This window comes from Clarias gariepinus, chromosome 11, assembly GCF_024256425.1.
Source record: "Clarias gariepinus isolate MV-2021 ecotype Netherlands chromosome 11, CGAR_prim_01v2, whole genome shotgun sequence".
NCBI classification, from domain to species: Eukaryota; Metazoa; Chordata; class Actinopteri; order Siluriformes; family Clariidae; genus Clarias; species Clarias gariepinus.
In genome coordinates, this window is record NC_071110.1 from 4786549 (window position 1) to 4799465 (window position 12917).

At 38.2% G+C, this 12917-nt stretch overlaps 1 protein-coding gene across 1 annotated transcript; it reads right to left on the bottom strand.

The window, feature by feature from the left end:
- Positions 1–742: 742 nt before the first annotated feature.
- nufip2 (nuclear FMR1 interacting protein 2) lies at positions 743–12661 on the bottom strand. Its single transcript, XM_053507746.1, has 4 exons — positions 12424–12661; positions 5946–7604; positions 5606–5638; positions 743–4099 (listed from the first exon to the last, which is right to left on the bottom strand). Exons 1-4 carry the CDS (start codon positions 12560–12562, stop codon positions 4047–4049), a joined length of 1884 nt encoding a protein of 627 aa, XP_053363721.1. The 5' UTR covers positions 12563–12661; the 3' UTR covers positions 743–4046.
- Between the last annotated feature and the right edge of the window lie 256 nt (positions 12662–12917).

Genomic DNA, 12917 nt, shown 5'->3' on the forward strand with positions numbered 1-12917 from the left:
ACACACAGGGAGCGGGAAGGAAGAAGAAAAAAAAATTGCAGCACACTCAAAGGTTAAACAAGAACAACAAAAAAGAAGGCGTTTGCTGTAGTACTACACAGTTGAGCTAGAGGTGTGCATAAGGATTTAAAAACAATGAAATAAAATAAATAAATACAGCAGAACCAAATTCAGTTTACAAATTCAATTAGTTCTGGAAGTTCTTAAGGCGAAAATTACGCATTTTCCCATGATAATGTAAATGTAGATCATTAGTTCCCTTACACACACACACACACACACACACACACAAAAAAAAAAAAAAAAAAAAAAAAAAAACTTTTATAGTGTAACTGTATAATGCATATTTCTTGCAAAATTTGAATTCTTAATGTGAAAATTCGTAAGGAAGGACATTCGCATGCCGAGGTTCCACTGTAAATAAATAAATAATAAAAAGAAAGAAAAAAAAGATGTGAGACAAGGGTGCATTTACTTTTACACAGCGCTGTGTAAGCGCTGATGCTGGAGATTCCTTCCATTAATGTTAAATATCAATAACTAATAACATTTTTGTTCTTTTTAGGGTCTCTCCATCCTGCTAATTGTTGGGGAGTTTTTTGTTTTATTTACATTTTTTTCTGCGAAATGCCTGTGAGAAAATATGAGCAGGACTGAAAAGGAGAAGGGCTCAAAAAAGTCTCATGCACACCTCTACTGGACGGAGCCTCTAAAGGGACATTTGCGACAATTCCTGAAAAAAACTAAAATCCTGTAAAAATAGGAAAATGTTGCCCAAGAGATAATTTTCCATTTTCACAAGATTTTCGTTACGTTCTTAAAGCAAACGCTTAAATGACTGATAAACAAAACATTTTACTTTCTTTCTGAAAGGGAAAAAAAAAAAAAAATCATGAAAATATTTTTCCCACACGTACACATGATCATCTAGAGTTTCCACAGGATTGTTTGATGTTTCTTTAAAAACAAACAAACAAACCCCACAAGAGTGCATAAGCAGTAATTCCCTAAAAAAATAAAAATGAAATGAACACACAAAAAAAAGGTTTAAAAACATAATATGATGTCCAGGACACATTTTTTTTTTCTTTTTCTTATTATTTTTTTTAAGAAAACAAGAATTTAAGGAGTTCATGCACAATCATTCCCTTTGAGGAACAGATAAAAAAAAAGCATTACACCAAATGTATGTTTAAAAAAAAAATCTTGTAAAATCAAAATATTCTCGTGATCACTATAATTTTTTGCTTTTACTTAAAAAACAACAACTATAAAATAGAAAAATGAGAATGTAAATGGCTCACATAAAGAAAAAATAATTAATGCACACGATAATCTTTTTGTTTGTATACGTTTTTTTTCTTTCGCAGCAAATAAATGACAAATTTTAAGGGGATTATCACATATGCCCCCCAGTTTCAGGGGAATATAAAAAATCTGAAACTGGAAATGGATCACATGTACTTCAAATATTTTCACGATTTTTTTTTTTAAAAAGAAAAGCACATGCTGTAACACTCACCAGCTTTAACAATATTTATTTTATCAATTTATAATAATTTTAAAGGGTCCCTTTAGAAGCTCTGTTCCTCTCTGATCACATCCTTCTTTTAAAAGAAATAAAAAGAAGCTTTAAAGTAAACACTATGCTCGCTAATGGTTAGGGAGCGACTCAGGCGAACTGATTTTTAACACGACTGTTAGGAAGTCAAGGAGAAAGCAGTGGAAGTGCATTACAACAACAAAAAAAAATTATTTAAAAAAATGGATGGGAAAAAAGAGCAATTAAACCAGAAAGAGAAGCAGCATCTCAAAGAAATATTAAAAGCAAACAAATAACCTTTAGCGTTATATATATCTATATAGATAAAACGGTTGTGATGTACGAGTTCATTATCTGGCTGATGCTGTGAAATGTCTTGTAATAATCCAGGGCTGAACCGTGAGCCAGCTTCAGAAACAGAAAGAGAGGAGAAAAAAAAATACAGACAGGAAAAAAAAAGAAAGGCAAAGAAACTGTTACAGCATTTCATCTCAAATAATAATAATAATAATAATAATAAGGAAAAAATAATAATAATATAATCGCTGTACATTATTTCCACCTCTGGAGCTGGCAGTGTTTAGGACCCTGTGTAAAGGGGAAAAAAAAACAGAGAGGGAGAAAGAGAGAGAGAGAGAGAGAGAGAGAGAGAGAGAGATAGTACACAGATAAATGATGCACTTGGCTTTCTACTAGAGTTTAAAATCAGTTTTGTTAGATAAACAAAAGAAGAAAAAAAAGAAAAATATTGGTGTCAAACATAGACATCCTTGTTTTCATTTTTGGCAATAACACTGTTGGTACATTTCATTTCACTCTCCTTGCACTATTCTCTAAATTATTCCTTTTATTTATTTATTATAATCTTTTTAACACGTTTTTTTTTCTCCTTTAAAAAGGACCTCTGTTAGAAATTAGTCTCCTATCGATAATTGCTATAATTTCCGTTACGCGCTGATCTGTCGACGTTCTGTGAAGATAATACGATTTAAAATTACATAAAGTGCTACTCATTATATATATATATAAAAAAACATATGATTCAATTATTTTGCGATGAGATAAAATAGATGGAAAATGAAAGGTTAAATCTTAATATTTGCTTCCTGACGCTAAAGAGAGAAAGAAACAAAAAAATAAAAACCAAACAAGTAGAGAAGCCGAGCTCCAAACGTAAAGCCGGCTTTACATTATAAATCCATGAGCTTAAAGGAACAGAGCCCTGTTTAACTGTGAAAATAATAAGCAATGTGCACTGAAAAAAAAAGAAATGGGTGCATCAAACAAACTGTTATCGTGTCATGCGAAACTGTGGCCTTCTGACCCTAAAATACAACTCGCACCACAACAGCAGATTCGGTTCCTTGTGCAAAAAATACATACACACACACAGACAGACAGAGAGAGAGAGAGAGAGAAAGAGAGAGAGACTTGAAGGAAATGAATTAAAAAATACTGGTGCTGAAGCGATTTTAACATCTGTGGTGTATCGCATCTTATCTACTCGTCCACTAGGATCTAAAAGTTAATATAAAACTGAAAAAATGTAAAATGATTTAAAAAAGAAGAAAAAAAAAAGAGTCAGATTATAGCTCCGTGTCTGCCATAGGTGCGCGGGCAGCATTACAAAGTGACGCGGAAGGTGAAAAGACGACGACGATGATGATGGCGGCGACGATGGTAAGACTAGTGAATCTTCCAGAAGACGTACGCAGACAGCAGTTCGCAAGTCTATTCTCACTTAAGTGCACCCTGGAAACCTTACAATTTCATTTCCTTTTTAAGTATAACTGAAGTTAAAAGGAAAAAAAAAAAAAAGCAGACAATGAAATCGTGTCCAAACTCATTCACAAAAATTAAGACAATTACCCCAAGGCCTTAGCAAGTGCCAGCACGACCTAAACGGTTTCTTGTGTCCCCTAAAACATTGAACAGTTCATCTCAGTGATTTAACCCCCCAGTCACTAGAGGGCGACATATATATCTATTTTTTATTTTTTTAAACATGCCCGTCAAAAGTATTTCAGTGTGTTCGAACACGTGCGTCTGGGTGCGAGGTGCTTCCTCATCTCAGGCAGCCAGCAGGACCAAGTCTGCCATCTCCTCCGTTTCTGAAAGAAAAGCCGTACTGTACGAGTTTGTGAATTTGTAAACCACCCCTCCCCCCACAACAAAAAATAATAATTATTATTGTTTTTAGCAAAACAAACAAACAAACAAACAAACAAAAAAACAGGGCCTGCTTTAAAAGCAGAGCGTCTTGGCTCCAGGTCCTCGTTTCTCATAGTTTATTCAGCTAACCCGATTTCTCCACTTTGTGCTCAGCCTTTTTCAACGCTCCGCCTCAAGAGCGTCCTTTCTTCTGAGTCACGACGTTTTATTTCCGAGTCAGAGGCTGCGACCGGGTTTCTTGAAGCGCATCTCTTTTTTTTATTTATTTATTTTTTTTGTGTTTTAACCGTAGCGGAGTCTGGCTAGGGAGACGGCGTGTCCCGACTGAGCCTCACTGATCAGGACCATTCTTAGACTCACTGTAGAGCACTACACGATTTGGATCTGGAAACAGAGAAGAGAAGTAGTTAGTTATTTTTAATTCGGTTTCATTTTATAAAAGCACAAAAATCCAGAGGCTACATTCGCGTTAAGAGGTTTGACGCAAATCAGTGCTGATTGATTATCTTCCTTAAACTCCACGACGCATGACTCACGAGTTCAGTGTTCAGCTTCATCTCGAATAGAGAACTCTGACCCTACAAAAGTGCTTTACTCATCTAGAATAGATTTGGTAAAGAAAAGGTACACTATATTGCCACAAGTATTCGCTTGCCTGCCTTCACATATTTTTGAACTTGATTAACATCCAATTCTTAATCCATAGGGTTTAATATGATGTTGGCCCACCCTTTGCAAGTATTTTTGGGACTGATGATGGACAAGAAGGCCAGGCTCACATTCTCCACTCTAATTCATCCCAAAGGTGTTTTATCAGGTTGAGGCCAGGTTGCCCCTGCGGGCCAGTCAAGTTCTTCGACATCAAACTCGCTCATTCATGTCTTTATGGACCTTGCTTTGTGCACTGGTGCACAGTCATTATGGAACAGGAAGGGGTCATCCCCAAACTGTACTCAATTGTCCAAAATGTCTAAAACATTAAGAATTCCTTTCACTGAAACTGAAACAACCCCACGTCATAGTACCCTCCAGACAAGTACTGTTCTCCTGGCAATCGCAAAACCCAGACTGGTCCATTGGATTGCCAGACAGAGCAGTGTGATTCATCACTCCAAAGAACACTGCTCTAGAGTCCAGGGGTTGTGTGCCGGCATGACGATGCCCCCGTGCACAAAGCCAATTCTGTAAAGACATGGTGTGTTAAGTGTGGACTGGAAGAACACAAGCGCCCTAAACATAGCCCTGATTGAACTCAACCCCACTGTTTCTCTTTGAGATGAAATGAAACCGGAGCCTCCTCAGCGTTTGAGCTTGCTAATGGTCTTAATAGCTGAATAAACAAAATCCACACTCTGGTTTAAAGTGTTTCCAGTGTGAGAGTGGTGGCAAGCGAAAGACGTATGAAAAGGGATTTTCAACAATCACATGGGAGTCTGGTGGCCATATATACCTTTGGAGATATATTTATATTTATACAGTGCTGTAAGTAAAACAGCTGGTAGGTTCTACTGAGCTGTTGGGGAATATGAGTTCTTCTGTTAACTTTGCCTCACTCGCTCCTTTCTATTTTCATGCAAAACCCAGCCTATATTAAAAAATATTTTTTGTGTTAGTTTCCATCTGAAAATGTTATGTAATATTGTCATGTAATACGTTGCGTTATTTACAGGCATGCATTAATTTTAGGTTTTATATTAGTCTGATCAGACTTGTATTGGTCTGGTTCTCTTCCTTATTACATGAAGATAATTTTTCAGACATTTTAAAATAAAACTTTACCCTTTAAGGTACCTTAATATCAGGAAAGTAATTAGTTAAAAAAAAAAAAAAACTATTAAAATGCATTTTATTAACCAAAATCACATAAAAAGAAAAAGTTTAGAAACTTACCTTGCTTTTGCAAATTCAAAATATATTCCATTTCTGAAAAAAAAAAAAAGAACAACAACAAAAAAAAAATTACATAAACTGTCCGGAATCTCGTGTCAAATTTTTGCATAAGAAAATTCAACTTAGAGAATAGGACATGCTACGAGTTTAAAGGGTTACTTAAAAAGTAATGGAAATATTTTTACTGAAATTAACCTAGTGCACTCAAGTTTTAATATCATTAACATATAAATCATCAAGGTACACTAAATAAGTACTTACATATCAAATCACATCAAATTAAAAACTGGAAATTATAAAAATATATTTGTGCAATTAATAAGAAATTATATTTGTTCACCTTTAGTGTGATATACTACAGCAGCTTTAAGATCAAAAAAGTCCCAGCTGGCCTTCCTCTCGAAGCCCTTAGTGTAGCTTTCTCTGGGCAGAGACGACTTTTGCGGAAGCTCCGCCCCAACGTCCTTAGATGAAGAGCAAAACACTATTGCACCAGAAACCCCAGAATCGTCTTTTTGTGTATCCACCTCGAGGGTCAAGGCCTGAAGCGAGTCGTCGGTGGACCCGCTGACTGGAGATGGGGTGGGATGTCCTCCTTTACTCGCGCTCTGAATGCTAGTCCGTTTGTCTGGGAAAGTTGATGTATCCAGCCTCTGGGGGGAGCTGTGTGTCTGTGTTGCCACAGCGGCAGTGCAGCCTCCCTGAAAGCTCACCTGTCCGGGTTTGTCCTTTGCTGCCGAGCTGCACGCCGGACCATCCGGGCCACTGCTGGGCTCGTTGATGAACGACAAACCCCACTGGTTTTGGAAGATGTCGCCCAGAGATTTCTGATTGGGTGGGGGGTCGGATTGACGGCCACTGGGGAGAGACAGTTGCATATTGGAAGAGGAGGAGGCGGAAAGGGGGTAAACAAACAGATTAGGCTTCCTGGGCTCAGGTGTGGTAGTCGAGGTGGATGGATTGCAGCTACCGCTGGAGGAAGATGCTACATGATCAGAGCCTGCTGAAGAGACTGGCACCGGGGAGGAACTGGAGACCGAGCTGAAGTGGGGACCAGGCAGAGGGCAGGTGTTGCCGTCACCGTTGCTAAAGCTGGCCGAGGTGATGGTTTTCACAGCTGACATAGGCACCTGTGATGGCCTCCCAGGTACCTGCGGAGCAGGGGCGGGAATCTCAGTGCCGGCCTGGGCTGCCTTATTGAGGTTCTCCTTAACTTTGCTTGCATAACTGATCTTAGGCACTATCTTCGCGCTACTATTGTCCACAGGAAAGACGGGTGGTGGCTTGAACAGAGTCCACGAGTCCTCTTTAGCTGATGCTGCCACTTTCGTTTTAGTGGACTTATCCTCAAATTTTTTCCCAGTGCTTTTCCGGTAAACCTCAGATGTCAGTACCGCAGGTGGGGTAGTGTTTGCCTCCCTAGTTTTTGTAAAGCCACTGGAATGGCTGTCTGTCTTTGAGGAGGCTCGGCTGATTTCCACCTGCACGGCTGAGGTTCTGTCGACCAGCTCTAGAGTGGCCGGCCCTGATTCTTGCTTACTGGCCTGCTGCATGGCCTTGACCTGGCTTGAAGCAGTCACATTGTCCAAAGATTTGCCGTTCCTCTGGGCTCGGCGCTTCTTCGGTGTGGTATAACCGCTTTCTGAGCCACTGCCATCGTTGTCCGTGCCTGGCTTGCCGGGATAACCGTTGGTGAGTGGCCCACAGTTCAGTGTCACTATGCCGTTTAGAGACACAAGGGCCTCTTTCTTGCCCTCATGTGTGGTCAACTCTGAGGGCTTGTCATTTTTGCAGTCCATACTGTTTCTACTAGTGTTATTGCCTTTCCTTTCCCCCTTCAGGCCAGTGTGTGGGGGCTGTCCAGAGGGTTTTGGGTTCAAGTCGGATTCTAGTCGGAGTTTGTTACCATTTTGGCTCACTGAATGCCGAGAGCTGTCTAGGTCAAGGGAAGTGGGAATCTCCTCTCCCTCAACTACAAATCCATTTATTTTTCCATTCTCTGTGGGTAGAAAAAGGCCACATGGGCAATTAAAACAAAATCAAACTAAGTCATCTGATTAACAAGAGATCAAGTACAAATCTAAACCAGTTCTCATTGCAGGAGCCTAGTCAACATTTGCAAGGTAAAAGGTAATGGCCTGAAATACTAGATTAGCACTGGACCCGCTCGGACACTTTCGTTTCGGCTTTCCACTAATGTCTTTAATGCTATTTACACTAGTGAAGTTGACTGACACGCCACAGGACCTTTCATACAACGCATCAAACGACTTCTCTTAAAGTATGTCGTCGCCATGCTTCTGATGTTTTGCATAACTTAGCAAAACGAGCTTGCAGACAGCAACCTTGGTATCGCAGGAACTAAACATGGTAGACGCTTTAAACCCAAAGCTCTGGTAATGGGAAAATGCTGACAAGAAAAAAATATATGAAAAAAAAAAAATCTATGGAACATAGAACAGTCATGTTTTAAATAATGCTACGGACTAGATAATAAAAACTTTAAAAATGGTGATGCTGATTTCAATGATAGTCTGACTTCCTCCTATTTTTAACCTCTGTTATACTGACACGTCCAAATGCAGCCCAGTCATATTAGGGATGTTCACTGAGCTTTAGCACATCAACATTAGACACATTAGAATTAATTATTCTCACAGCTAAACAACCAGATTATAATCTCGTTTAGTAGAGCTATTTCAGTCAGCCAACTTCACGAAGTTTCCAGGAGCTGAAGATTTTTTTTTTTCTTATTTTGACAAAGATGCAAAAAAAGTATTACGTTTAAAAACATTTTAGCTGTCAAATTTTTAACTGCCGATTCCTCAGCAGCAACAAATGACACATTAATATAAATGTGCTCACTTTAATGTATTTTCTATAGTGACGGCTCACTGACAGGGACTTGTACAGAGAACATAAATTTTGGCAGCAGGGCAAAAACATCATATTGTCATTCTTTCAAGACAATGTTATGATACATGATACACTTCATTATCTTTAGTATTGTCAGCACACCTGCCAGGAAAAAGAAAAAAAAAGAAAGCAGTTTTACATGTAAAAAAAAAAAAAAAAAAAAAAACATAAAACTTTTAGGTTTAACATGTATACAAATGAATGTTAAAAAGAAAAAGAAATAAAACAAAAATTCCAAAGATTGAGTGAAGGATTTTAAAATCAAGTCAGTTCCTTCCAAAAAAAGGGGTTATAAAAAAAAAAAAAAAAACATTTAAGCCACTAATATTTTAGAAAATGGAAAAGAGTTTTCAGAAACATGATGCTATTTAACAAAGAATGATTATTGATCTGGCAAAGTTTTCTGCAAGGATGTTTATGTATTATGTATGGACTGAAATGGATCACATATGGGGAAGACTGCTGACTTGACAGTTGTCCATAAGATGATCATCAACAACCTCTACAATGAGGGCAAGTTACAGAAGCTGTTGTATTAAAGCATATTCATAGAAAGTTGACTAGAAGGGCAAAAACAACAGGGAGTACTGTAGACATTAAGATTGCCAAGACAAGTCATTTCAACAACCTGATAGGAGTGAGGCTGGAGTCAGTGCCTCAAGAGCCTCAACTGTTGCATTCCAAGTATCAAACCACTCCTAAACCAGAGGCAACTTCAAAAGTGTCTTACCTGCACTAAGGAGAATAAGAACTGGACCGGTGGTCAGAAAATCTGATTTCCTTTTCCAACAGGACATAGCACCTGCCCACAGTGCCAAAACCATCACTAACTGGTTTGATTTTACTGCACTTGAAGAGCCAGCAAAGTTGCCCAACCTAAACCTCCTAGAAAATCAACGGGCTATGGTCAAGAGGAAGAGGAGAAACAACAAACCCAACAGATGCACTGAAAGCTCCCATCAAAGCAACCTGGTCTTCAATAACGCCTCAGCAGTGCCATAGACAGATCGCCTCCATGCCAAGCCACTTTGATATGCAGTAATCATGCTTTTTACAGGATTTATCTGAATATATAAGTTTCACATTGTGAATTGAATCACAAAAGAAAATTGACTTTGTGTTGCACTGTATATTCAGTTATATAGGTCAATCAAATATGCATGTTAATTAATCTAAAGCTAAACCAGAAGCTTCAATTAAAAGTAAGTAGAGTTGTTGTGTAATTTGATGTCACCCTGAAAAAGAAGAAAAAAAAAAAAAAACTACAGCTATTTGATAACCTACGATTTTGTGCTGAGGAAGGCAGTTTAGTAGCTGAAAACTAAAGAAAAATTTAGACGAGAAAAAAAGTAGTAATTTTTTGTGTTGTCTTGCAAAGAAAAAAGAAACAAAAAAACAAACAAAACAACATTTGTATCTTTAGCTTAAAATAATCCATACAATTAATAATCACATTTAAAACAACTTAAACTGATACAAAAATAGATTGACACCATGACTTAAACAGAAACATCGATCACATGGTGAAATCTGTGTCGACAAACACTACAGTGTAAGTCCCGCCTTCAGGCTCTAGGATTGGCTTACACTTTCTGATCAGTAAAAATCTAACCAATCTGAGATGAAACTAACTTCTTGTAGCCAATCATTACCATAGCAGGCAGGATTCTATATATAAAAAAAAAAAAAAAATTACAAAAATTTCTTATCCTTTTATCTTCAGTAACAAGAAGTTGGTGTGGGGATGACTGTTTATGGCTGCAATAACATAAGTGAGAACAGGAACTAACTTGTTTTGCTAAAACCATTCCTGTTGTACAATAAAAAAAACTACAGAGTGGGATTTTTTTAAATTCTTTTATGAATCATGATTCTTTTGTGTAATAAATCACATATTTATTCAAAAAGAAAAAACTATTTCTACATTTACAATATAGATGAACCAGTCGATCGGCCAGTGACCAGACTCTGCACGCTCACCGTCACATTGGAAGGCATTTGAGGGGGTAAAATGTTTCTTTATACTCCTACAGGTGGAGCACTCTGCACTATTTACACGTTTTTCATCCCATGTGGTAGGATTGAATTATTTACATTTAGGCATCTGGCACACGCTCTCATCCAGAGCGACTTATAAAAAGAGTATTTTTGTACTATTGTATTGTAATTATTTGCCAAGTTCGTTTACAAATAATAATTATGGTAGATGACAGATGAGTTGATCAGCAAAAATTTAGCTTTCTTTGCTCAATTTAATTTAAAGTCAAGGTAAACATTTAATATTTAAGTTTATTATCTAAATGGTGCGCTTTTGTGCTTAAGAATACTAATTTTATAGGGAGCGCACTACATTAATTTACCCATTAAACTTTTTTATTTTTTAATTTTTTAAAACTGTAACAACATCAGGTCATCCAATATCGAATAGGGATATGAAACCTTAATACTTGTAGAATCGCGATTTAAATCAGGGTGCATCCTGGGTATTGTGATAACATCGTATCGAGAAGTGACTGGTGAAATTCTGCTTCGTTTCACATCCTCAACGTTAATTATTTAATTTTAAAAAATCATGATATTTACAGAATCACAATAGAAATACTGTGATCATATCATATCAGCCGGTCCCTGGTGATTCCCATCCTATGAAAGTAACACCTTAAAGATACCTGAATATGTTACAGTCGAACAAAATGACTATATTACGGACATAGGTGAGGATTTGGGCGATTTGTATACATGTAAGTAGTCGTTTAAGTATTACTTTTAAAATCTTTTTGCCTGTAAAGCTGATGTTTGTCATCGGTGGGATTGACTCAGCCATCACCGACAAGCAAACTACAACCAAGAGGGGGGGAATGGTTATAAATTGTTAATAACATTTTGATAAGCTTGTTTTATAAACTAAGACAGATTATTATTGTACCTAACTAGATGTAAATAGTTTTCTTTTCTTTTTTTTCTTCTGTGGGTGCAATTCCAGTCAGGCCTTCTGCACTCTCACATGACTGCCTGCTTGAGCAACAGGGCCTACAGCCTGTCAGCATGCTAGCTAGCTAGCTTCTTCATCCTAGCTAGGGTTGAAGTTATCTAAAAATACCCTTAAATCCTGGATCACTTTTAATTATTACCTGCAAAACACACATATTAGTCTCATGTGTCCAGTGTTGAATAATGTCATCCCCTGAGGCTACCATGAAATTTGGAAGTTTGTATCGGCTTCGAAACCCCCTCCCCGCATAGACGTCCTTCATTGCACCCGTTTTCTGGCACAACCCGCCCTCCTGTTCTGTGATTGGTGGGTCGCATCAATCGATAGCCCAATCCGAAGGCAGGACCTGTTAAACTAGCCAATCACAAACTGGGACTGGGATTACCCAGAATGCGGATAGGAATAGAAAAATCCAAGATGGCGGACAGGAAATAAGCTTAGCGATGCTAACCGTCTTAGCGGCATTCCACAGGAGCCGGTTAGTGTCGCTGTGGAAAGCCGAGCGAGCTAATTCGTGTTATTTTTCCAAGCAAAAAAAAAAAAGAGGGGAGAAATGAATAAAAAGAATGTAAAAGTCGTGTTTTAAACGCTAAAATTATTTCAATAAACTGCCATGATAGATTTTTGTAAAATATATTACTCGGTTAGCATGGGTGGAAGCCGGTGCACAAGGTCAATGTCCACACTTGCTAATTTCCCGAAAGCTAATAATAACAAAAAAAGAAAAATGCCTAGCTAATTTACCCATCTTGCAGTTAATGACAAGCGTTAAATGAAGCTCAAATCGCAGCCATGAGAGAAGTTGTAACGTGTCACAAGAGCTGCATTATGAGGTCGTGTGATGATATTTGAAGAGTTTTTAAGAAGTTAACCAAAAAAACAAGAATGAAGCTAGGTGCTAAACACTAACCTGTTTTCTTCGTCTGCGTTTCCTCGTCCTGGATCTGACGGCAGCTTTGCTCATCGTTCACCGGTAATCTCGATCGATCCGGTCCATCGTCCTCTCCGTGACTGAGCCGTGTCGCCCCTGTGCAGGGCCGCTCCGCCATATAACAGTGTCATTAACAGTGAAATGTGCTCAGCTGGGTCTGTACACCACAGCAGGAGCAGCACAGACATGGGCAATAAGAGTAGAGCTCCAGGGTAAGAGTCGATTCCAGAAAACGACTCGCAGAGACAGTGATTCATGAGTCGATTCTGTGTAAATGATTCAGTTCAGTCAGTTTGACAAGCAGAAGACACTTATTCATTCATTCATTCATTCATTGGTCTTCCCAGTGCTGGAGGGTATTCATGGAACATTGAGAGCAAATCAGGAACACACACACACACACACACACACTGCTCATATTTAACTGGTCCAATACACTTGTGGAACCTCAGCATACGAATGCCCTCTCTTAA